This window comes from Chrysemys picta, chromosome 18 (genome assembly GCF_011386835.1).
Source record: "Chrysemys picta bellii isolate R12L10 chromosome 18, ASM1138683v2, whole genome shotgun sequence".
Lineage (NCBI taxonomy): Eukaryota > Metazoa > Chordata > Testudines > Emydidae > Chrysemys > Chrysemys picta.
In genome coordinates, this window is record NC_088808.1 from 6,212,061 (window position 1) to 6,238,434 (window position 26,374).

A 26,374-nucleotide genomic window follows, 5' to 3' on the forward strand; every position below is an offset into this window, starting at 1 on the left:
ACTGTATGTATGAGTACAGTTAATTCAGTCCCTGCAGGGCAGAGACTTTTACAGCATTTCATTTATCATCTCTGCTTGAAGGGTACGGCTGGAACCTCACCAAACCTGACTAGTTGAGAAGATGTTAATGCTGTTACTTCAGTCTCTCTACCCTGATATTACCATCAATATTGCCCACTGCCTGTTGAATTGGACGGGGATCTTGAGAGCTTTGTACAGAGGTTCTTTATGAGCACTATGAGATTGGCAGGTGGTGGCAGTGGGTGTCTGATAACCCCTTTAGGATTTTGGAATGGTAGAAATGAACAAAACTCCAAATGTAATATGTAATCCTGTTGTTCACAATATCAGTAGTGCATTAGTCTTACTGGAAGGGACTGTTAATCTTACTGTAAACTGAATTTCAGTGGAGGTGAGTACTGAGAATTGTATGTGACATAGGTTCCCAACTTGTTTGTGTACAGACTTTGTTGACTGTTGAATTATTCATGTAACATTTCACAGTATTCTCAGAAAGATAATCACATATAACTCAGTTGTTTGAGAGTGTTGCACAATCCTTGCGGTAATACCTATACTTCTGTTCCTTGAATAAATAACTGAATAATAAAGCTGTAGTGTGTACAATTCATGAAGGGAAGATTCTTGTAACCCTTTTGCTCCTGCTGCTGCCTCTGTGCAGGAATAAAATCCAGTGTTGTTCTGTGGAATGTTGGCTGTATCAAGGAGATGAGCCTGATATACAGAGGAATACTCAGGATGCCTGACTTAAAGTATCAGGTGTTTCTGACACTCAAATGGATAATAACAAAAAAATTAAAAGTTCTAGTGGTAGGAAGGATGTTCAACTTTACCCCTTGCTCTGTTATATTCATATTAATCTATATTTATCAGAATAATCTGTATTTAAACTTCAAATACTTCCCCAAAACCTGTTACCCTTGGTTTCTATGGCTAATTTCTATTTTGCCTTTTGTTTTACTTCAGTCTCTGCTTCAAAATATCAGAGCTCATGAAATTTGCTTTCTGTTCATAGTTTTTATCTTAACCCTCATCCTTCTCTTGCCTATCATTTTCTTTTGTCTACTTTTTGTGTTTGAGTAGTTTAGCTTTTAACCTGTCTGGACCATTTAAAATGTTTAAAATGCACCATGAAAAGTTAGGGTGCTATATAAATATTAGAAACACTATCAAATTGAGTTTGTTTTTTTTCAAATTGACACTTTCTGATAGAACCCTCTTGAAATGCTATCTCCTGAATTCTTTTAACACTAATTTTGTAAGGTTTTTTTTGGTTCCCCTCTTGATCGATTTTAAAGGTCATTCAGTTTCTCCCTTGCTAATCCGCAATACAGGGTAACAAAGAAACTGACTTTACACAAAGTGTTCCGAAATGCACCAGGCTGGTAAACTGAACAAGATGAGAATTTTTTTCCACTAGCTTCTGTTGGTTTTAGTAATTTAAGGTGTTATAAGTATCAATAGTAGTTACAAAATCTTGTGACTTCAAGTTGACAGTGAGTCTCCTTTAGTAATGGCGCCAGCCTCATGTCATGTTACATTTCTGCTTAACAAATAATTGTGGTCTTTAAGCGCTCTATATCCTTATTGTACTGCTACAGGGTAAGTCAAAGTCTTGTTTGTTTTAATACCTCTCACAGTGGATGTGCTTTTGTCTTGCAGGATCATCTAGTTTGCTTCTTACCTGGGACACTGGCTCTTGGAGCTCACAATGGGCTGACTGCTGATCACATGGAGCTGGCCAAAGCCCTCATAGAAACTTGTTACCAGATGTACGCTCAGGTAGAGACAGGCCTGAGCCCAGAGATTGTACACTTCAATCTCCATGCACAAAAGGACCGCAAGGATGTGGAGATCAAGGTAAACAGCCCTACAAGTATCACTATAAATTGACATCTGTGTATCTCTTGCTTTGGATAGCTCTGTGCACATATCACATTGTTTCTATGAAAATCTCAATAGAATCTCTACACCTGGGGAAGGATGCTCTTTGTTTTGATGGGTAAACTTCCTCTCTGTCTCTCCTCGGGCAAACACTCCCTAGGCTTGACACTTTTGAATGATCTCTTAACATTCACTGGCTGACTTGCATATAAGTATTTGAGGCATGTGTGAGTGGTGGAGGGGAATTGAACACGTAGGGTTGGATGGGACCTTGAGAAGTCAAGTCCAGTCCCCTGTGGTGAGGCTGGGCCAAGTGAAACCAGACCAGGGGTCTGCAACCTTTCAGAAATGGTGTGCCGAGTCTTCATTTATTCACTCTGATTTAAGGTTTTGCGCGCCAGTAATACATTTGAACGTTTTTAGAAGGTCTCTTTCTATAAGTCTATAATATATAATTAAACTATTGTTGTATGTAAAGTAAATAAGGTTTTTAAAATGTTTAAGAAGCTTCCTTTAAAATTAAATTAAATGTAGAGCCCCCCGGACTGGTGGCCAGGACTCGGGCAGTGTGAGTGCCACTGAAAATCAGCTCATGTGCTGCCTTCGGCACGTGTGCCATAGGTTGCCTACCCCTGAACTAGACCATCCCTGACAGGTGTTTGTCCCACCTGTTCTTTAAAACCTCCCATGATAGGGATTCCACAACCTCCCTTGGAAACCTATTCCAGAGCTTAACTACCCTTAGAGTTAAAAAGTTTCTCCTAATATCTAACCTAAATCTCCCTTGCTGCAGATTAAGCCCATTATTTCTTATCCTACCTTGAGTGAACATGGAGAACAATTGATCACCGTTCTCTTTATGACAGCCCTTAACAGATTTGAAGACAGCCATTAGGTCCTGCCTCAGTCATCTTCTCAAGACGAAACGTGCCCAGTTTTTTTTAACCTTTCTTCATAGGTCACATTTTTTTTAAACCTTTTATTGTTTTTGTTGCTCTACTCTGGACACACTCACTCTTCAGTTTACCCACATCTTTCCTAAAGTGTGGCGCTGAGAACTGGACATAGTACTCTAGCTGAAGCCTCCCCAATGCTGAGTAGAGTGGGACAGTTACCTCCTGTCTCTTATATAAGACACTTTTTTTTTTTTTGCAACTGCATTACACTGCTGACTGATAGCCAATTTGTGATCCACTATAACTCCTGGATCCTTTTCAGCAATATTACTCCCTACCCGGTTATTCTCCCATTTCGTAGTAGGTACCAAGGAAGCTGCAGGGTACAGTCAAATTGCTCTCTGCTAATGTATCCTGCTCCCTGACTGAATTATGATCTTTACTTTTTTGCAGCCTGCAGATAGGCACAACCTGCTGCGACCTGAAACTGTGGAAAGCCTGTTCTACCTGTACAGATTCACGGGGGATAAGAGATACCAAGACTGGGGCTGGGAGATCTTGCAGAGCTTCAATAAGTATACACGGGTAAGGCCGGCATGCTGAGCAGTAATATCTCAGGATTGTATCTAGGCAAAGTGTTCTGTGTATAGGGACTTCCAAAGTAAAGCTGAAATTGCTCATCTTCCAAGAATCATAAAAATATCTAATAGGTAAAACAAAGCATTGAGAGCTTGACAGAGTATTACAGTCTGTACTGCGCCTTGAAGCCTCTGGACTTAGGCTTGTGCATTTAGTACTTAGCACATTAAGGAAAAAGACTTTTCATCATATTGATAAAAGCTCTATATAAGAGAATTATGATGGGGGCAGACTTTCTAAATTGCCGGGATGGATTGTCAGCAGGACAAAAATGCTGACCTGTATCCAAACAAGTTTTGTTTTGTTTCTTTTTCAAGTGGGTCTCAGCATTACTTTTAGCAATTTCAGCTATAGTTTCTAAGGGGCTAGGATTTTCTAGTGCAAAATATCAATACAAAAACCTTCATGGTAACTCACTGACTTCAAAGCATCAATTGCTTTAACTGCCCTGATACTTTAATAGATACCTGTGAATATGTATCCATTGTCTGTTAAATCAGGGGTTCTCAACCTTTTTCTTTCTGAGACCCCCCTCCCCCCCAACATGCTATAAAAACTCCAGGGCCCAGTGGGGTGTGGGGAAGTTGGGGCTCTGGCCTCCACGCATAGTTTGACTTCTATTTTGGGGGGGGGAGGGGGAGAGCGGCAGTGGGGCTCAGGCCAGCGCCACACAGCAGGGCCCAAGGAGGGAGTGCTCCCTCCACCCCCTTATTCACCTCAGCAGGCCACCCAGCCTGTCTGGATTGTGGGGGGGAGGAGGGGTGCAGCATGGGGCGCAACCACAAATTATAACTCAAAGGGGGCAGGGGGTTCAGCTCTAAATGTATGAAAACTGCTCAGGGTGCAGGGAGAAGGGTAGTGAGGGACTATGTGCAGACAAGGGGTGCAGGGAGAGGGGTAGCGAGGGACTATGTGCAGACAAGGGGTGCAGGGAGAGGGGTAGCTAGGGGCTGTGTGTGGGGTCACTGCTCCCCGAGGGCTCTGCTGGCCCCAGAGCTGGGTCCCCCTGCTGAGGTGGCTCTTACTGTCTGTATGAGCCGTCAAAGGGGGCTGGGAGCTGAGAAGCAGCTGCAGTCCCAGGCACCAGCAGGAGGAGATGGAGGAACGCTGTGGCTGCCCTCTGTGTGGCACCAGCCAGAGCAGCAGCTGCCCCACTCTGCCTGGCTCCAGCCTCTGACCTGGCCACAGGTCGGGGCTTCACGGGAGTTGGGGGAGAGGAAGTGGGTGGGGGGTGGAGCTGTCCCCAGGACTGCCCCACTCTGGATAAGGCACTACAGTTTGGGCTGCGGGGGAAGAGCCTCTTTTGTTCCCCCAACTCTGCCCCTGTGCTCGGGGCTTCAGCCCCACAGCGGGGTATTGGGATTCAGGGCTCCAGCTGTGGGCCCCACAGCCTCCATGGGGGCTGCAGATCCCCCCAGTTTAGAACTGCTGTGTTAAATGATTAGATTGTATAACTGAGTTGTGATGTTGATGAAAGAATGTGTTTCATAAATGGGATGTCACTCCCATAAAATTTATCTTTTAACAAAGATAATTTGAGAAATGAATTTTAGTCCAGCAAAGTTTCACTGATCCTTCCTTGAAACCATCCAGTTTCTGCTGTGATCGTGTCAGATCTCACAAACTAAGCAAGATCTGGCTGCTGGAATGGTACAATAGTTGGGTGGAAGGTTTCAAAGGAAAAAAGAGTGCTGCAGGAAGTCATGTTAATGCCTCAGTAGGGGCATTCTTCCCTTTGGGTATGTCTTCACTACCGGCTGGATCGGCGGGCAGCGGTCGATCCAACGGGGATCAATTTATCGTGTCTAGTCTAGACGTTATAAATTAATCCCAAGCGCTCTCCCATGGACTCCTGTACTCCAGCTCGGCGAGGGCAGGTGGAGTTGATGGAGGAGCGGGAAGAGTCGACTCACCGCAGTGAAGACACCACGGAAAGTCGATCTAAGTACGTCTACTTCAGCTACGTTACATAGCTGAAGTTGTGTAACTTAGATCGATTTCTCCCCCGCCCCAGTGTAGACCAGGCCTTTGTGTATGTGTTGAGCCAATGCCCCATAACTGTAGAGGAGCACTGTGTTTCTAGAAGTAGCTTTTGGATGAGCTGTACAATTATGGTCCAGACTGCTTAGGGCCATGGGATCTTTCATGACCATTTCTCAAGAGTAGAGGTATTAAGCCTGTTGTCCTGGTAATTACAGTAATTGCCTCAAATTTCTTCTGCAGTTTTGATGGGACATTGTCCTCTTCACTTGTCTTGTAGCATTTCTTCTGTTAAACATGCAACATTTCACCGTGATGTGGCTTCATTTTACTGTATGTAGTTTGTGTATCAGTTTGTAAAGTGTTTTGTAATGCTTCAAAATTGAAATGCTTTATGTAAGTTGCAAAATATTATTTTGAAAGCTTTGCCTGCTTTTCTAATGTTTATTTTCATCTTTTTCTTTTTAATCAAAATTGGGAGTTTGTAGATAACACAAGTTCTTTTTGGCTTATAGAAATATATAAAATTGTTAATTGTCTTTTGCACAGGTTCCTTCAGGTGGTTATACTTCCATTAACAACGTCCAGAACCCCAGTAACCCAGAGCCAAGAGATAAGATGGAAAGCTTCTTTCTTGGGGAAACACTCAAGTATATGTTTCTGCTGTTTTCGGATGACGTAGACCTAATCAACCTTGACAAATATGTATTTAACACAGAAGCTCATCCCCTTCCTATCTGGGCACCAGCATAGAAGTACTATGTGAACCTTCGGCAGCGGGCTGTTACTTTGAGTCACTTTACTGTGCAGGGTTTGAACTGGGATAGCAGAGAATTGCTCTATTTACCCTTTCTTGGTTTTTAAAAAAATTGGAAAAGCATCTCTGATTTAGAGAAATCGGTCAGTCTTAAATCTAACTCTGCGCTTTAGCTCGGGGATGGACAACCTGAGCACACTATACTGCTTTGCCTGGATTTGGTGCAGACATCAAGGTTGGGGAAGCAATTGCAGTGTGAACCCTGATGTTAATAGGTCTCTGAGCAACCAGTGACTCACTCATGCCATTCTTTGTAGATTTTGGTTATATTTCAGGACAGCAGCAAGTTGTCTTATAGCACAGGATTGTCTCTGGAGAGAAGGGCGTACTGAAAAGTTTGACTCCAGCTCATTCCATGGTATGAGCCTGTAATATCTCCATATGGTATGTGGGGTAGACAGAGATCTGTACCTTTGTCCCAGTAAAAATGGGGATGTCAGTAATATTGCTGACACTTTGATCTCGTTCCAAATCAATGAGCTGTGCAGCATTCTGTTTGAAGAGAGAAGTTATGTTCCAAAACCATCTCTAGTACAGCATCTGAATTTTACTGAGCTGTGGCTCAAATGAATGAACGGTGGCAAATTGAGTACAGAACTTGCTGCTGATTTAGCTCAAAGTGGTAATCAATTTTGTAGATGTATGGCAATTTTTTTAACTTATCTGCAGGAATGCAGGAGACAATGTGAAAAGCAAACAATATACATACATGCATTTATATATATATATTTGCATCAGTTAGTCTCAGGTATTCTGACTGAAAGCTGCTTTGCGAGGTTGAGCTACAGAAAAGCTGGTTAGCACATTAGGTGTAATTCAAACTCCGCTTTCTCAGATCTTGGATTTTAAAAATGTTATGTTGGATCAGTGAGGCTCATTGTTGTGCAGAGTAATTCCTACTATTTGTCTTACTATGGATTAACAAGGAGGGGTTTTCAGTTCTTTTTTCTTCTTTGAAGTACCTTGCTTGAAAGTGTTATGTTCCCCTGTAGAATTAAATGCAGATGGTCTGAGGGTCTTCTGACATGGATTCAGAATGTGGTCCTACTTGAAAGGGTCTCCCCTCTCACTGATACTGCTAGTAGACTTGCTGAGAGCTGTTTGGGTGCTTTGAGGAGAAAATAGACCTAGTGATTATGTATAAAAGTATCTTCTGTGAGTCTAGGGGGTCTTGCATTTTTATTTCTGGAAATGACTTTCGAAAGTAAAATGAAACAAATGTTTGAAAGAAACATGAAGTTTGAAAGTAGCTAACTTATGCAGTCCTGTGAACACCAATAAGTTGTGGGAGAAAAGTGCTAGTTCACTTATATTTTAGGGTCTCTCTTCCTGTCATAGTTTCCATGCCCATAGGTCTCATTAATGAGAAGACAGGTTACAGGTACGTGTGTAGGCACAATCCACTCTAATTTTGGGGCTGAGAAATAGTGGCAATATAAAGCTGACCCATTGCAATTCAGTTATGGATTTAACAGTAAATGTAACTTTCTGTTTTGTAAAGTAATCAATGTCTTTATAACTTGTCTTGCCAGACCTGGTCTTGCTGGAGTAGGACATTACTATTTGGACCACTTTTTAAATCTTTAGGCAGTACTTATCATTCCTTGATAATGGCACATGGAAATGAAGAAACAATTACTGCAAATTATATTTCTCTCTACACACACACACACACACACACACACACACACACACACACACACACACACACACACACACACACACACACACACACACACACACACACACACACACACACACACAGGTACCGTTTTTTTAAGTTTGTTGATGCTGGGAGTTGGGGATTTGCTGATATGACAAGTTAATGCAGAATGAAGTGATCCACAAATTCAAGAATTTTAGTAATCTTGGAATTCACAAGGTCTCCCCCTTAAGTGCACATTGGAATTTAGAAGCCATACCCTAAAGCTGAATAGTTGTTTTGTTGCCTGATTTTTACATGGTTCATAAGAATTCCGGAGTGTCTTGGTTGTATTTAAGGGGGCTTAAGAGTTAATTTTCAGGAGATGAATATACACCCTAGTGCAGAGAGCATATGCAAGGTTCTATGTATCACTTAAGCCCTGGGTTAAGATCATAAAGTGCAGTTGCACTCTTAGAAGCATCTGACTCTGCAAAAATGGCACTGTAGGGTTCCATGTGTATTGTGTTGCAATTCCTTCCATATCACATGAGCTCAGTATACAAGTAGAAGGATATGGGATGAATTTCATTCTGAATGAATAAAGTGGAGGGAGGAGTAAACATTATCCCCCCCCCCCCCCCCCCCCCCCCAATCCTAAATTTCTATTCCAAAGCTATTGGTCTCATTTATTTCTTCTCTGACTTCATGCTGTCTTAGGAAATTAACTTGCCCTAACTGGTGGTTTTTGTCAAATCTGACCTTTTTTTAATGTTTTGTTTAATATTGGTCAACATTCTGCTCAGGGTAGAACAGAAACCTGATGTCAGTTTGAAACTATCATTTATTATGCCTGAAACATGTAAATAGTCTGACAATTGGCGATCTGATTGCTCCCTTTCTGACTGCTGAAGAGGAAGCTTTAATTGCTTATGTCATGACCTGCTTTTGTGCCTCCTCAAAGATACTTTCTTGCCTCTGATTGGTCTGGGAAGTTTAAAGGCACAATACTCCACCTTGATGGCACAGCACATACTCTTACTTTCCAGGCATGATAGGACCAGTGCTCATTCTTGGTTGGAAAGTTTCCATTCAGGTACTGCATGGTCCTTTGAACCAAAGCCTTAAGTGCAGTGAATATAATCCATCTACTTGGCATCTCCATGCATTGAATCACTTCCCATACTCAAATAATGGATTGTTGTGGAAAGGCCATAATTTAATCCAGTGATGTTAAAGACCCTTTTGCCGCGAGCTGCCCTGGTTACTTTCCAAGAGCTTGAGTGCCTTGCCTAATTCTAACAAAACAAACAAAGTGCACACACTCAGACTATTCATTCGGACTTGGGCCTGCCTCCACTGAGGAATAAATACTGCTTGGTTTGTTGTGTATGGTCACAGCCATGAAGTACTGCACACTGACAATTAGGTACCAGAGTTTAAATGAGGGCTTGGAAAAATCTCTCTATTAGCCCAAAGTAGATATGAAAGATTGATATGGGGCAGAAGTGAAACCCCCATTTGAGAAGCCCAACCCCACTGCCACCCTTTAAGTATGGGGATTTCTACCAAGGTGCTGTGCCTGGAATCTCTTGGGCCTCCTCCATATTTTATATGGTCCTGTTAAGAGTCAGATTCAATCTGAAGCTCCACTCATCCTCTCCAACTGCTGGGAGGGAAAGAAGCTTTGCCTTCCGTTCTCCTCGTGCCTCCGTCATGAGGGGTTGAGAAGGCAAGTTTCTGCTACTGTAGGCTGTCCTAGCCTTTTTTTTTTTGGTTCTTCACCTGTGAGACTACAGTACTTACTCCTCCTGCTGTGAGCTTTCTCGAGAAGCAGCCTGAAAGTGAAAGGAAGACAAGTTTCCTTGCTGCTCTCAGGATTCTGAACAGCAGCAATGAAACTGACCAGTCTAGTTAGTTTCACATTGCTGCTTGGCAGTCTCATTGCAGTAGAAACGCTGCAGCCTCAAAGAAAATACTGCATTTATTCACTGTTGGAAGGTTATTGGCAGATTGCAAAGGACTAAAAACATCAGTGTTTTTTAAATGAAATCTTAAGTACTGTTGGAAGTGATGACACAAACTTTAATGCTGCCCAGGGAAAGTTTCTGACTTGTGTGTGGATTTTTCAAGCCCTGGGTTAAGCTATTATATTCTGTAACCAGAGGCAGCATTTCTTACTGTTTCTGGAACTTGCCCCTATGCTCCATATGGTCGTATGTGATGATACAGTGGAATGATGAGCCTTTTGGTAACAAAGCCACTGCTGTAGGTCTTAATCCACCATGCTGGGCTGAGTTAGTGGGAGGAGCTGTCTACTCCTCTTACCAGCTGGTCAGTTCATGTCTTGCGAAAACATTCCTAGTTCTTTCCTTTCTTAGCCAGTTACTCTGAAACTTTTTCCAGGAAATGGTGGATGGGCTTGCAATAGCTGTGACTATCCCAGTTGCCACTTTGTAGGATGTACTTGATAACTAGATTTTTTCACTATATACCCTGTCCTCTTACCCAAGGTTTAAAAACCATAAAGGAAATCTGTGCTGAACTGGGTCAGATTTGTCTGCCACAGAAATCTGCAACAGATTATGAAGCATGACACTTCCCCTGCCCCCCACCATTTGATGGAGCTACTTCTGACAAGATGAAAGCTGAATTCTGCCTCTGTCTTGCTATATATCTAACTTATCCCCACACTCTATCATCTAAAAGCCTTTACTATTTTATTTCTTCTATACTTCACTGATGTTCCTTTTTTAGCCACTTTCAGGCGTTATCCTCTAAAGAGGAACAAATCTAATCTGCAGAACTACTTTCCTTGTTAAGTTTCATATTTTAGAATCTTTCATGAGGTGCAAGAGGGTTAAAAAGAACTCTTGCCTCCTCTCAGAGTGGAAAGTTGGAAGTCACCCAAAGGGCAGAGAGCAGGCCACTGGCCACCACTGGTTCAAAGATTGTAGCTTAGAGTACTTTCTAGGTGGCTCGCACCTCGCCTAGCTGCTTTGTTAATGCATCATGTGGCAAAGACCGATCCTAATCAGGGGCATGGTCTCTGTGTGGTTCCTGCTTTCCAGGAGCTGGGAGTGCTAGCAAGGCCGTGTAATCAAGAAGCAATTCCTGTAGCAGAGCAAGGATAAAAGATTGCCGAGAGAGACAGCCACCTGGCCTTGGCTTATCTTGGGAGCTAGAGGTGGGGATTCCATTGGGGGAGGGGGAGAGTTGACTTTACTCCTTTCCCGGCTCTCCTCTGTAGAGACATTCAGCGCGCCTCTCATGGGGCACTATGAACCCTGCCAATTGCTGGAATGCTTCCGCTTTAACCTCTGTGACCCTTGCTCTATGTGGGAAACTTACTCCCAGTGCCTGGAGGGTCTGCTCTGAATCATGTGAAAAAGCATCAAGGACTGGCCCTAGTATCTATCTGAACCACCTGAGGCCTGATGGAAGCAGAGATTCATCAGTGTAAATATTAACCAACACTGAGCATTGAGTTGAGCAACAGTAAGAAGCTGAACAAGTGCTGTACTTTACCCACCTCAGTAACACGAGCCTGGGATGATCCTTCTCCCCCCCATCATGGTAAAGTGATACATTTTACTTTAAGGCATATAATTAATTACTAAGATGTAATATTTTTTCAGTCTTGCTAGTATTTATTGGTACACAGTATTTGCAGTAGGTAAGAGTCTACTTGTTAATGTGCAAAGATGAATTTATTTCACCTCTCAGGGTGAGAGAAAAATATCCTTTTTGTATCCTCTTTGGTTATATTCAAAAGCCAGCCCGTGGAATTCTATCACATACTTTAATAAACTTGTAATTTATTTTGAAATAAACGGAGGGGTCATCATTGGAAATGTGACTACTTATTCACTGCTAATGGTTCCTGTACAATAGCTGTTCACATTGGGATTACCTTAGATAAGGTACGTGCTCTCCAAACTTTAGTCTCTACTCCACAGCTGACCAATCACCTATATATATATATATATATATATATTTTCCCTACAACTCACTAATCATTATAACTAGTACCCTACCTCTACTTCTTCACAAGTCACCCAAGAGAACTTTCTCCTTTTAAGCATTGGGAGGAGGGATAGCTCAGTGGTTTGAGCATTGGCCTGCTAAACCCAGGATTGTGAGTTCAATCCTTGAAGGGGCCATTTAAGGATCTGGGGCAAAAATTTGGTCCTGCTTTGAGCAGGGGGTTGGACTAGATGACCTCCTGAGGTCCCTTCCAACCCTGACATTCTATGATTCTTTGAAGACATACTGTTTCTAGCTGCACATAAGCTACATGTGTCCTCTGGTTGTGTGTAACGCTGGAGATTGGTGTGGGCTGTGAATAATCATACCTCACTCTCACAGCAGGGGCACATTCTTTCCTCTACCATTCTGGAAAGCATGTACATGAAGTATGACCCAGTTCCTGAGGAATGGTCTAACTCTTGCAGGCAAGCTTTTATTCTCTCCTTCTCCCATTACAATCATATCTTTGATACAATGCAGGTAAGCATGTGACTAGTGCAAAGTGCTGTTGCCTTCAGTCAATGGATTTGGCCTACGCGTTTTCTTTTGACAGACTTGACTGACTCACAGGACGCTTGACAGGTGAATTTTTATCACCGCAGTAGAGCCATTTGAACTGACATTTTCGTCAGATGGTCCGTGCACAAGTAGCTCCTACGGCTGCCACCCTCGTGCTTTCTGGTACACACACTAGCAGCACAACATTCCTGCTGGTGGCCGGATGGATATCTTTATGGTGATATACCCGCAGACATCTTCTCCCAGGCTCCCTCAATCCTAGCAGACGTCACCCAGTTATGGATAATCCTTGCTTCTAGGTTGCGTGCATCTGTGACAGATGGAGGATCAGCTGGATTATGGCCTCTGTAGGGAATGCCAAGCATATACAAGAGTTAGTTGTCCATATCCCAGCATGAGCATACAGTTACTCAGAGGCCATAGCAGCCATGTTCAAGAGTCAGTAGCTAGCTGAGGTGCAAAGGATCTAGTTTCCTTACATAAAACATTTGTCAGAGGAGGGCTTCCCCTCTTGTGCGGGGGATAGCTCCAGCCATGGAGAACAAGGTTGTAGATGTACCGCCTGCTTACCATTCTACGATGCAGCTTTAAACCATTCGAGTAGTGTGTAACCCTGAGAAATAAGTTACAGTACAAACCAAAGTAAGAGTGGGGAGGTGGTCAGTATGCCTGCAGGAAAGGGAGTAATGGGCTCTCCCTGAGTTTGGGTAGCTCAGGATGGAAGGCACATTACTGTCCTCCGTGCTCAAGGCCAACCAGCTTCTAACTAAGGAAAGAAAGCTTGAGTGGTGGTATGTTGCAGTGGGCACTGCATATAGGTTGTCGGGTTACTGGGGCAGAGCGCTGGCCCTACGGGGGAGAAAGAAAGCACTTTTCTGGAAAGGAGCTTCCACTGAGAACAACTTGGCACAAGCCCTGCTCAAGAGGGCCCTTCCTCAGTGATGAGACCAAGTGAACACGGTAAAACAGCAGCTATGAACCAAACACCATTTCCATGCTCAAGGAGGGGCAGAGCGCAGGGCACTGAGTTGGGTAAGGGGATGGCTCTTCTTCCAAAGCAACGTTTCAGCAGCTTAGTGCCCATGGTGCTTGGTGGGCTGTCTCCTGCTGAGGTTACTGGTGGTTTTCATTGCTGGGATCACCCAGGCCAACAGGGAGGCCGTAAGCAAAGGCTTATGGTTACAGGCTACATACCGGAGATCCAGATGATGAGCGCCTCCCTTAATGGTTATTGCAATTAGTGAGGAACTGAGGTTACTCTTTATCTGGAATAATAAAATGTGCAAGTCAAACTCCTTATACCAGACACGTGTGTTGAATAAGGGCTTTAAAAATTAAAGACAGAGCCAGGAAGGGCAACAGGACCCTGACATAGTCATGAGCAGGACAGGTACAGCTGTGTCAAGATCATCATAAGCCCTCGTTTTCCTCCCCCTCAGTCAAATGTGTTTTCTCAAATGAAATTGACATTTCCTCCATTACAGGTGAAAAGCGTCAACGTTTGTGGCCAGGCTTATTTCCCCAATAAAACAGATCTGACCAGAACCACGAGCCTTTCAGGCGTTACCACGGCTGCCTCAGGTTGTTGGGAAGAATGAATTCATTTTTAGTTTGCACAAATCTGATCTTCAGCAACTAGAAGTTGGGGTGTTATTGCTGGGAAGAAGTTGGCTTTCCAACGGCAGGTGGAGCAACGGGAGCTGGAGGGTGGGGGTGCTACAGCCACAGCTGGTTCTAGTTCTACTTCACCAAATTCTGCCCCAGCCGACGCTAGTGCAAAGAGCTGTTATGTCAAACGAAATGGGCTTTGCTGCAGCACGGCCAATATAATCCAATCCCCTCTTTGGCAGAAAGCAGCAGCCTTCCTGCTAGACTAACGTACCCTTTGCCACAGTGTCCGGGGCCAGCAGAGCAAAGATACCTATTGAACAGGCTGGACATGAGCAACTGCTGCCTGCTCTGTAGCCATCCGGCATTGCCACGAAGCAGCCTAAGGGGGTCTGTTAACACTAGCCAGAAAGGGTGAGGTCAGCCAGGTTAAGAACTGGGGTCTCTCACACCTGTGCTCAGCCCACAGCGAGGTAGATACTTACGCCACCGCCTGCCCACGGATCCAAGTCTCCGTTCGAAAATATGATGTTGCTTGCAGCTTTCAGGTCTGAAATTCACACAGATGATATCTGAGGGGCCCCTTTACTCTCCTGTCCATTTACCAAAACCTGTTTAGCTGCTTCAGGGTGTGCAAACGACAGTGGAAAATTAAAAAAATTCTTGGCAGTCACTTTGGTTTTCCACTTGTTTTTAAGTGAAGTACAGTATGGACTGATTACAGAAAGCCAGGCTTCTCCTGGACTCTGCCACCACCTCCCCTCTAACAAGAGGTGCATGAAGAGCAGATGCGCAGAGGGGGAGGTGGAAAGGAAGCTGTGCCAAGAAGAGATTGCTGCTCATTCTTCCAGAAAGAAGCCAGTCCTGTCCAGCTCCAGCTCCACCCCAAGCATGACCAGCCTCCATGCTTTACTGGGGCCAGTCTGCTGTGTTGGTGCAAGAATCAACAGGGAGGGAGGAGGCAGAGTTGGGAGAGGGGGGTGGGGCAGGAGAGAGGGTAGGGCAGAGTTATGGTCCTAGAGGGGAGTTGCAGTGGGGGAGCATTAGGGAAATGGGAGGAGAGACTAGAGCCTGGTTGATTTGGCTGCAGTCCTTAACTAAGAGAACAGCTGCAACTGTACGAATCACTTACCACCCGTGGTGGGTGGGTGGGTGGGTATGTGTGTGTGTGTGTGTGTGTGTGTGTTCGTTCATTATAACTGAGCCAGCCCTTCCCCTTAATGCTATCCCGCTCTCCAGCCCAGAATGCAGGGACCGTGGTGGGGAAATACACAGATGATGCAAAGGAATAACCAGCAACATGCAGCTTACCGCTGCCCCAGAACATTGTTTGCAACCAGTCCCTTCGCGGGTGCACGAGCCATTTGTTGAAGCAGTACTGCTGTCTCATAGCCTCGGTGAACGGGATTTCAGGGAACATGTCGGTCACGTTGTTGCTGCTGAAGGTTAAGTTGATCTCGGTACAAGCCTGTGATGGAAATGGGAACTGTCAAGATGGAAAGGGGGAGGATCTGTATTAAAGTCCACTGATTCCTCCAAGCAGCGTACCTGATAGTCCCACGCCTCGGCATCTGGGCCGATGCCGCAGCCAGTTGGGTCAGAACATTTTCTGTACTGTTTGTATATGTCGTAACACGGCGCCATCCCAGTCGAGTTGTAGAACACTCCTGTCAGGCAGAAAGACAGAGTTAAGCTGGGCTGCCAATAGCTCAATGGCTGCGCTACCCAGAGCGACCCCAAAGAACTCAAGCTGAGAGACCAGCCCGAGAAGACGTAAGGAGATCAGGGGGTGTGGAGAGGGGAATAGATCTAAAAGGCTGCATGCCAGTCTGAGCCAGGCTGTAGTAAAGATCACAGCTCTCCACCTGCCTAGTCATTAGATCAGCAAAACCATCGCCATATCTTCATTGGCTGTGGGAGAATCCCCTTCTCTGCAACACCCAGCGTCCGCAACAGGCCCCCTGGGTCTTTGTGCCTCGTTAGCTCTCCCATCTCGTTCCAGATCTGGTCTCGGCCCTACGTGAATCTCAGACTAACTCACTTCAGCTGTTGTATAGTCTCTCACACAAACTATCCCGAACTGAATTCTCAAACCGCACAAGGCTAGTGGCTGTCCACCCCCCAGGGTGTATTTACTGCAGCTTCAAGACAGCAACTTAAGCAAACTGGCCAATGCCAGCCCTGCAAAGAAAGAATTTTGTTTGATCACGGATTGAAAAAGGGAGGGCGACATGCCCAGACTTGCCCAGATGAAAACGAGTACCTGGCCAATACAAGTCAATCAGGCGTAGCATGGGAGCTGGAGGAGACTGGGCGCCTTTGTGTGGATGAATAATTGGCAGATAGAGAAGAGAAGGAAGGACTGTTTGCTGCCTGCCACTCAAGTGACCTGCTCATATAGGAGCCCAAAAGGAACACTACAGACGAACGCCAGTGATAGTACCGCTAGTCTCCTCTGCTGAGCACACAGCACTTGGTGCTCCTGCCGACTATAAGACAGGATTCGGAAGAGTCTGACAGACCCAGCTCCCCAAGGAGCGAGACTGAAGGCTCCACTGAAAACCCCTACATGGGGGCAAGGAGTCACTCCTTATAGACACCTGCAGAGAGATTCCTGCGCCTCTCCTGGTCACAAGGCAGCTTTCAGAGGGATGTCGCTCAGCTTTCCAAGCCAATCTCTCACATCGGACACATACCTGGCTAAACTCCTGGACGGAGCATGCAGCCTCCGCTCACAGAACGCGCTGTGTGATGTAACGCTGGAGGCAGATGGGGTTCGCTTTCCTGCGCACAAGATAATTTTGGCTTCAGCGAGCAATTACTGCAAGATCCTGTTTGTTGGAAACTCGTCCCGTGCCGGGAGCCCCGATGCGAACGTGCAGCTGAAAGCCATCAGCGCTGGGGGGCTGAGGAATGTTCTCAACTTCATTTACTCCAACAAACTGGAACTCTCCCTACAGAACGTCGAAGAGACGTTCAAGGCGGCAGAAACCCTTCTCGTCCGGGAAGTGATCAAGCTGTGTTTTCAGTTTCTGGAGGACGGCCTGAATCACAAGAACTGCCTGGACACACTCAACATCGCTAGGAGGCTTGGTCCAGAAGAGTTGAGACAGAAAGCCATGTACCACGTAGGGCAGCACTACAGACAGATACTGACTGATCCTCAGTGCATGAAGGAGCTGGACAAAGAGACCCTGTGTGAAATCTTAGACAAGACAGACATGGCCGGGTGCACCGAGATGGAGCTATTCAACGCTGCTGTAAGCTGGCTGCTGCATGACAGCGCGAGGCTGAAAGGAGCGGCAGATATTTTAAGGCGAATCCGATTTCCTCTCATTCCTCTGCGGGATCTGCAGAGATACGTGCAGGAAACACCCATTATGAGGACAGACTCGGAGTGCCATAGGTACCTCCAGGAGGCTCTAATCTACCACTCCCAGCTGTATGCTCAGCCAGTCCTGCAGACTCAACACACAAGCATCCGCTCCAGCTCCTCTATGCTGCTGATTCTTGGTGGCAGAACCACGGACAACAGAGTCTGCAGAGACATGTGGGCTGCAGATGAGAGCTGCAGTGCATGGAGAAAGATAGGTGAACTCGCCACACCTGTCTACAACCACAGTGTAGCTGTGATCAATAACTTCCTCTTTGTCATCGGCGGCCAGTTCAGATTTGATCCCGCAGGGAAACATCCTTCAAACGAGGTAAGGCGCTTTAGGTTAGAGGGAATCAAGTGCTCGAAGGGAGTTCTGTACACACACAGGCTCAGAAGAGCTAAGGCCAATTTCCCCACTAGGTACCGAAAGTCAATGTTCAGAGGCGCTGAGCTTTCACAACTCTCACTGAAGTCAGTGGGGGTCGCAGGTGTCCAGCATAACTGGGAAAAAACCCAGACCCCTTATTTAGCTGCCTAACGTTCATTGGAAAGCACTGGCCTTGAACACGGCAGAGACAAATGGCCCTGCAGAGACTGAAGAGCTGCATGCGAACGGTCTCCCTCAGTTCACAGCACTGCTCAGGATGGCCGCAGAGTAATGACCGGGTTGAATCACTCGTCACTCTCCTGGAGAGGTATAAGAGAAGTCGTGTTTGAGAGCGGAACGGAGTCATCTCCTCCAGGCTGCCCAGGGCAGGTCTGCTCCTACAAGGTATTTCCTAGTGCGCTGTCCAGCTTTAAAATCCCTCTGGGGACGGGGCTCCCACCACGTCCTTTGGGAGACAAGTTAGGACAGTCAAACTCTCCATCTCTGTTTAATATATTCCACTTCCGTGGATCACATCAGAAACCCTTGTACGCCAGCCCCAAACCAGGCCAACCTCAAATACCTGAAGTAGTAGAACACCGGCCCACATCCATCAATCGTCATGGCCTTTGAGCTCTGCTGCCTGACCCAGTCCCACTGAAACAGGATCATATTCAGACCATCCCCTCTGCCGCAAAAATCGCTCTAGCAAGGGCAAGAGTTACAGTTCGACTCTCCTTAAAAGAATCATAGAATCATAGATTATAGGACTGGAAGGGACCTCGAGAGGTCATCGAGTCCAGTCCCCTGCCCGCATGGCAGGACCAAATACTGTCTAGACCATCCCTGATAGACATTTATCTAACCTACTCTTAAATATCTCCAGAGACGGAGAAGAAGCACCTCCATTTCTCTTGCCCATGAAGGGTGAATATTCCCCCCCTCCCCCGTACATGCCCCAGCTCCAATGTCTTGCCCCTGCCTAGGAAGTAAGATACCATTGTTTCAGGGGTTAGCTAGAGAGTGTTAGCGCAGGTGGGGCTCAGCGCCCCACTTGCTAAATGTCACTTTGTGCTTAGAGCCCAAACTGGTTGCCCCCCAGGGTCTCTGGCAAACTCTGTCCTCCAATCAGACTTAATGGGAGGGGGGGTTAGGGGATTAGGGAGGCTGCAGGAAGCAGCACAGTGCTACCAGCATCCCAGAGGCTCTTCTGGTCTAGTCCCTTCAACCCCACCCAAAAGGGTCAGCTCTGCCCAGGAGATGGGAAGCCTCAGACCAGGCTGGGACGAAGCGCTGGTCAGGTGGTGGCAAGAGGACAGAGGGTGATAGCGGTGCTGTGTCTTCAGCAGAGAGTTGTTAACAACCAGGAGTGAATTAACATGCCAGCCTGGCTGCTGTAGATCAAGCCAAGTTCTGCTCCGTAAGGAGGATCACACTGGTTTCCAGCTGGAAGCCTTGTTCTGACAGCCCCCTCGGTGGTAGTTTCCCATGGCTCAGGTGGGATTCCCGAGACAGCCCATCTCTGTCAGGCTACAGCATAGAGCCTTGTACCAGGTTCTTATCACTTGCCCTGTTTAAATAAGTAGCTCAAGAAACACACGCAGCTTTCGCTGTGGCCTGAGCTGTAACTTTGTGGAGGGGGTGTTGCGTAGATCTTACCCACACACATTCAGAAAAGCTCTATAGCATTTCGGTCCTGTGTGCAGACGAAGTTGTACAGGTTTGTTTAGACTTGGGGCACACTAAGTGCCATTTAAAGGAACCATTCAGGCTGGGCTGTATTAGCCCTCTCAGCTGAAAGGGGGGCTACCCTGGACTCCCGGGGTGTGCCTGCAGCACACGTAGACGTACTGTGCTCATTCTAATCTAGCTAGCTTATGAATTGGAGCAGTGACGCTGTGGCAACGCAGCCTTAGGCATGGGCCAGCTGCCCGAGGAATTATCCAGGGCTCGGGGCAGTCTTGTACAACCCACATTAAAGCTCGTGAAGCTGCAGCCTCACTGCTCTGGTACCCAGGCTAGGCCGATTAAAGCTAGATCAGGCACGTCTACACCATTGCAGTCACACCCAGTGAGTGCAGTGCATAGCAGTTCTTAAAGCCAGGCCTGTCTCCCACCAGCCTGGCTAGCTCACTGCCTGGCGCAGTGACCACTGTTCCCTCTGTTGTGATCCTAGGTGTTCCGCTTCGATCCCCGTGACATGTCATGGCTCCAGGTCTCCAGCATGCTGGAGAGGAGAACGCGCTTCCACGCGGATGTGCTGTCTGATCGCATCCTGGCTGTGGGCGGCGGGACGCTGCTGGGGAAGCTCACCAACACCATGGAAGCATACCAGCCTGCGCAGAACACGTGGGAGTGCGCGGCTCCCTTCCCAGTGCCAGTGGCTGATCACGCAGGCACCATCCACAAGGGAATCCTCTACATTTCAGGTGACGCTGCTCTTGGAACTCACGTAGCTACTTGAACCTTACGGTCAAGGCAGACTGGACTAGGACAGTGCTTGGATGGGCGATTGACCAGGGAAATCCATAGTGCTGTATGGGGCTGGTGAATCAATAAGTGGTGCTCCTCCTCCTGACCCAATGCCAGCCGTTACATCAGAGGGCAGCGTCTTGCAGAGAAAAGTTACAATAGGATCTTGGCCAGCTGCAGTCAAACATCCCGTTGCACGTTTTGTCAGACCAGGAATTTTGACCGTGGTGTCTTGGCCAAGTTCCAGCTGCTTTCCTTTAAGAAAGCAAACTAGGGTGAGATTTCCAAAGCACTGCCGCATGTTTAGACACACACGTGACGTGCATTTGAATGGAAGATGTGGGGCTAACACCCCTGCACTGCTCTGGAGCGCTCAGCCTAGGCAACGAAGCACAAAAAGTAACTGAAGTGTAAGTTCTTCAGGGCAAGGGCCATCTGATGTTTCTGTACAGCGCCTGGCACAATGAGGCCCCAGGCCTTATGCGGACCGTGGGCACTATTGCAATATGATTTACTAACTGCACGCCCACGCCCTGGTAAAAGAACGTTACTAAGGTTGCAAAGTCAAACACTCAAAAGTTAGAAAATGCCAAAATTAAGGTTGCCTGGGCAACCCTAATTCAGTCCCTTTGTGCGTAAGCACTTCCATACATTGTTTAATTACACGATCACATACTATTTTTTCCACAGGACCCCCTGCCTCATTCATCCCCTGCCCCCAAGCATGGGGACACTAGAATTTTTCAAAGGAAAAGCTGCCAGATTTTTTTTTAACATGGCAAAACAATGCGTTTCCCCCTAGCCTCAATCGTGGAAACGGCTACACTGTTCTGGTTGGAATTTTCCAAAAAAAGGGTCAGCCCGAGACAGACACCTGTCATGGAAAAATTTCAGTTCAACCACTTAACGTTTGGCAAAGTTATAAACAAGTCTTATCAATTCTACCAGCCCCGCCTAGGACACAACTACCTAACGCAATGTATTAAACACATCCGGAAATACAAAAATGAAGGGTTCCTTCAGCAATTGCTAACTTGGACACGTAGTATAACGTACAGTCAGCGCTAGTCCTGTCTCATGTCAAAAGAAAGCGCATCATTAACATAATGACATTCAAGGTATTGCTTGTGTGCTCTAAGATGATTTGACACTGCCGTAGGAACCTTTGGTTTTTGACTTTCATCAATTTTAAGGCTAGAAATGATCATTGGGATCGAGTTCCTGGACCTCCTTGATTTGATTTGAACTGTGCAATTTGCATGGTGCATTTAATATATAATTATACTGTGGTATCTTAGGAGAAGGACACTGAAGCGTAAGACTCTGAGATCAGTGCTACCTTAGTGTCCAAATAAGCATAAAAGCCCATCTGAAATGGCACCTCTTAAACCCTGGATCCAGTGCAAGGCTCCTGGATCAGCCAGAGTGACCGGCTGACCTAGGTCGGAAGGATGGCCCAGTGGTTCGGGCACTAGCCTTGGGCTTGAGAGACTGGGATTCAATTCTTTGCTCCACCACAGACTTCCTGCAGGAGCTTAGGCAAGTCACTTAGCCTCTGTGTCTGTTTCCCATCTGTACAACGAGGATAAAGATGCTCCCCTCCCTCCCAGGGTGGCGTGAGAACGAATGCATTAAAAACACGGTGAAGTGCTGACATCCCATGGTTATGTCTCATTGAAGTTAGAAAGGAACATAGGACGGGGTCATTGAGTCTAGTCCCGTGCTATCACAGGCAGCCCCATCACATAATCCCATTCACAGTACTAGCCCGTGGGGTCTTATCCACAGCTCTGTCCAGTCAGACTGAACAATTCCGCACGCAGTGCTGGTCTGAGAGCTTCAAACAAAACGTGCTGTATCCAAGCAGACAGCGTGGGGGTGGAGAGTGTTTACACACAATCTGGAAAACCCGGAGTTAAGTGCTGTGTCAGCCACATTTGACCTCCTGTCCTCCCTTATCTTTAACTCAGAGACTCTGTCTGCATTCTTCAGTTCAGTGAGCATGAAGGGGTGTGCCCTGTCAAATACTAGCCTCCTGCCTCACAGAGAGGAAGCTGGTCTACTGCAGCCCTGAGAGACCCACGCGAGGGGTGTCTTAGCGCCAGGGAACGGTTAGAGAACAGGAACTGGTTCAGATTCAAGAATCAGGCAAAACTTGAAAATTGAAAGATGTTTCAACAGATTTCTTTTTAAATAGCCACTTTTGTGCATCTCTGCACGTCCTGGTGCCCGGTGGAAGCAGATCCCCCAAGAGAGGCTGTTCCTGCTTCCTGCTTGGGTTGGAAATACCCCACGTGCCACCATAAAATCTCGTGGGGGGGAAACCTGTTTGCAGGAGACACTTTTCACATCCAAGAGGTTTGATTTTAAAACCTCCAGACTTTTGGATGCTCATCTGGCACACGCCACTTGTAACAAGGTCCTGCCCTTTCTGGGGAGGAAGCCCCTCCCCACAGGAGAGACAGCTGGGTCTTCAGGATACAGCACCTTGGCAAGGCTGCATATGTAGCTGGAGCACTTTCCCCTCACCATGACTTAGGCAGGGATGGCTGGCAAGGCTCCCTTAATGCCTGTTTGCAGAGTGCTGTGAGCCTCTGATGAGAACAGCTTTAGCAGGGCAGAGGGACTCTCTCCTCGCTTCTCTCCTCCAGGGGGCTTTTCTGCTGGCAAGACCCTGAGGGACACATACAGCTACCTCCCTCGCCTCCGGCGCTGGATCGCTAACCGTGCCATGACTTTCGCCCGGTGTGACCATGGAATGGCTGCAGTCGGAGACAGGATCTTCTGTATTGGAGGCAGGACTTTAAATGCTGTAAGTTGGGATCTGTTCTTAGAAATGGCCAGGTGGTGCCCCAGATGCAGGACTGTATTATTCTAGTTTGATGACACTGTAAACTTCATTAATTTCAATGGATTTCAGTCTTGCAGGGTACTAATGCAGTGGTGAACAAGCCAATAAGCCCGTGCAAATGCCTAGGTCCATACAATTGTTTTCATGAGTTGCTGCCCTGTTCTAATCAAATCCTAGTTACTACCAATATCAAGAATATTTACAGCATCAATGGAAATGTTTTAAAAGCCAAATCCTCATTCCTTTGCAGTCGCATCCTAATGCAGGAGTGAAACGGACAAGCCGATTCTCCTCATGCGTGCCGAGAGACATGCAGAAAGCAAGCAGAACAGAGAGAGGAAGGATGGTCCAGTGGGTAGGGAGCTAGCCTGGATTCAAGTCCCTGCTCTGTCACAGACTTCCTTGGACAAGTCACTTAGCCCACGTCTACGCTAGAGCAGATATAGCGGCACAGCTGGGAGCTGCAGCTAGGGTGCCGCTGTGGCGTAGATGGTTCCTACGTTGAAGGAAGGGGTTTGTCCATTTCTGAGAGACGGTACCTATGTCGACAGAAGAATTCTTCTGTCACCTAGCTGTGCTGACAGTGGAGGTCAGGTCGACCTAACTACATCACACAGGGCACAAAGTTTCTACAGCCCTGAGCGATGGAGCTAGCTCAATCTCATTTTTAGCTGTAGACCAGGCCTAAGTCTCTCTGTGCCTCAGTTCCCCATCTGTACAATGGGGAGAATAGCACTGCCCTGCCCCCCAGGGACGTCGTGAGGATAAATACATTAGCAATCGTGCTGCACTCAGATACTACGGTAATGAGGGCCATAAAAGAGAGAGAACTATCAAGTAAATCAGGTTTCTAAAGCTCTTTCCATTTTACTCACTGCAGGGGGTTGATATAGGTGAGGGCTTTTCTTTTAGACTAGCTGTCCTGTGGCAGCCTGCCTGTCAAAAGGATTCTCTGAGTGTCTCCACACTCCTCCAGGAGGGAAGAGAATTCAATGTGTAACAAGCAACCCTGCTCCGGGCCATGCACCATCCTGCACCGACAGCTCCTGTGGTGTTCTAAGCACTCTGCCTCCAGCTCCGTAGGCAGAGGCTCAATGCATAAGGATACACATGGTTTGTGTTATTACTGACACCGACAACTCATTAGTGGTGGGGCAGTTTTTCAGGCCTGCCTTTAACTGGATCCCTCTGGTTTTGTGCCTTCAGTTTTGGCCACCTGCATATCCCAGCATGGTGCCTGATCTGCAGATTCAGACAGGTACCCAGGTATCTAAGTGGGTTAAATCGGTGGGTGCAAAAACACTGGCCCTTGGAGCCTTTGATGTAGAGGATGGGTTGATAGAGATGGAGCTGCGGATGACCCCTCCTCTCCCCCAAGCTTCACCTTGGCTGCTGTCCATGACATGACAACATAACCCACCATTCAGGGGCCCCCCAGTGCCTTAAATCTAACGGGGACAGACCAGACCTTGGGCTCTTTCCGCTCCTAGGTGCACTTGCTTTTCCCTGCATTCCTTCTCCATTTTCCAGAGAGGAACGATCCCTCTTCAGAGCCATTTTCTGATACCACTTTGGTGTTTCACATGGGTTTCTTAGGATGCTTTTAAATTAACTGCTACATTTCAACTGTGAATGAGGCCCCCTGAGCCCCCTGGTGGGCAAATGGTTTAAGAACATAATTTGCCTTTAACCATGACTTAAGACACTGGCATCACTCATTGGGTGGGGGATCGTTAGATTGAAAAAGTCCAGAGCTACAGTACCATCCACCCAAGCGGTCATGTAGCAAATCAGTGATCTGGTTCGTTGCAGGCAGAGGAATGGATTCAAGTGAACGAGACAGAACATTACTGCCCGATGACTGACCAGTGGACCACGCTGACACTATCCCCCTTTGGCTGCTGCCAGTTCAGCATCGCTGTGCTCTACTCTAGACTCTATATCACAGGCGGCGGATCGCTGCGACGCATGAGTAAAGACGATGGCGTGTTCATCTATGATCCCGACGGGAGGATATGGAAGAAAGCTGGCTCCCTGCCTCATGCTTTGGTCGATCATGCCTCCTGCATGATTAAACTGTCCTGTGAGATGACAGCTGACCAGCAGGAGAGAGGAGCGAAGTGCTCGCCCGGTGGCAACAGCAGAAAGAGATCCACCCTCAGCTTGTTCATCACCAACAAACAAGAGCCCCACTCGGCTTTTCAAAGGGAGCAGGAACTGGAGCCGTGAAGGAGCTGCTCTGATGGAGCACATGGCAAAGGCCCTAAGCATTTTAAGAGCTCTCCTCAATTCCTAGCCAAACACTGCTGCTCGGGAGTTAGGAGCAGCACATTCTTGGCTTAACATTAGCACGGTGCTGGCGTGCACTGCAAGCAGAATGAACGAGGAAGTGGAGGCATGGCCTAGCCGCACTGCGCTGGCCTGGATACTTCTCTAATTTTAAAAATAAAGAATATTTTCCCTTCTAAATCTCTAACATATGCAGACCTTCTTTGAAATGAACGAAGATGAAGTTTAGTTATTTTTAAAAAAATAGAGTAGTTCTAAAAAACAGAGTAGTTCTAAAGAAGTGTTTTACTCTGCAAATTGCACTCAAAGTTCTTTTAAAATGTCAAACATCTCCTTACAAAGTCGCCTTAGGCACATACGTTAGATACCCACCTACCCTCCCTCCCTCCCCAGTGAGAAGCCCAATATAAACACAGAGATGCGTAGATTTTAAGGCCAGAAGGGACCTTTAGGATCATCTAGACCAGTGGTTCTCAACCCGTGGCCTGCGGGCCACTTGAGGCCCAATCAGCACACAGCTGTGGCCCACGTGACGTCCTTAAGGCCATACAGGTAGGATATATCTTGTGTGGATGTGGCTCATGTAACACAGAGAGCTGCATGTGTGGCCCACAATGGTAAACAGGTTGAGAACCACTGATGTAGTCTGACCTCCTGCAGACACAGGCTAGAGAACCTCCAGCAGGGACTGCTGAATCGAGCCTGTAACTTTTGATTGAGCTGGAGTATGAGTAAAATTTTCCAGAGGGCCTAAATGACTTGGAGCCCAAGCCTCACTGGAAGTCCATGGGGCTGAGACTCCAAAGAGCATAGGGGTATGTCTACAAGAGCTGATGGCAGCGTACACAGGCATGCCCATTCTAGCTATTATCTAGCTAACATGGTTAACAATAGCAATGAAGACGTGGCAGCCCAGGCTAGCAACCCAAGTACCTACTCGGGGTCCCCAGCAGGCTTGTACTGTGGTTGCTAGCCCATGCCAAC

At 46.8% G+C, this 26,374-nt stretch overlaps 3 protein-coding genes across 5 annotated transcripts in view; 2 read left to right on the forward strand and 1 right to left on the reverse strand.

Moving 5' to 3' along the window:
• MAN1B1 (mannosidase alpha class 1B member 1) overlaps positions 1-8,554 on the forward strand; it is a 28,262-nt gene extending 19,708 nt beyond the window's left edge. For 2 of the 3 annotated variants that reach the window (XM_005291432.5, XM_042859672.2), the window contains exons 11-13: positions 1,684-1,881; positions 3,255-3,386; positions 5,970-8,554. In XM_005291432.5, coding sequence (XP_005291489.1) covers positions 1,684-1,881; positions 3,255-3,386; positions 5,970-6,173 — 534 coding nt within the window. In that variant the 3' untranslated portion in view covers positions 6,174-8,554. Of the gene's footprint in view, positions 1-1,683; positions 1,882-3,254; positions 4,282-4,329; positions 5,846-5,969 lie in introns of those variants that run through there. The other variant, XR_010593599.1, reaches the window with a different exon arrangement.
• Positions 8,555-12,314: 3,760 nt separating this feature from the next.
• DPP7 (dipeptidyl peptidase 7) overlaps positions 12,315-26,374 on the reverse strand; it is a 33,290-nt gene continuing 19,230 nt past the window's right edge. The window contains exons 9-13 of the mRNA XM_065572225.1: positions 15,584-15,702; positions 15,347-15,503; positions 14,521-14,585; positions 13,622-13,692; positions 12,315-12,772 (exon numbers count right to left, since the gene is read on the reverse strand). Of these exons, the coding sequence (XP_065428297.1) occupies positions 12,640-12,772; positions 13,622-13,692; positions 14,521-14,585; positions 15,347-15,503; positions 15,584-15,702 (545 nt within the window). The 3' untranslated portion in view covers positions 12,315-12,639. The remainder of the gene's footprint in view (positions 12,773-13,621; positions 13,693-14,520; positions 14,586-15,346; positions 15,504-15,583; positions 15,703-26,374) is intronic.
• On the forward strand, positions 16,422-25,570 carry LOC101946582 (kelch-like protein 9). Its single transcript, XM_005291430.5, has 4 exons — positions 16,422-17,739; positions 19,955-20,207; positions 22,902-23,062; positions 24,914-25,570. Exons 1-4 carry the CDS (start codon positions 16,687-16,689, stop codon positions 25,328-25,330), a joined length of 1,884 nt encoding a protein of 627 aa, XP_005291487.2. The 5' UTR covers positions 16,422-16,686; the 3' UTR covers positions 25,331-25,570.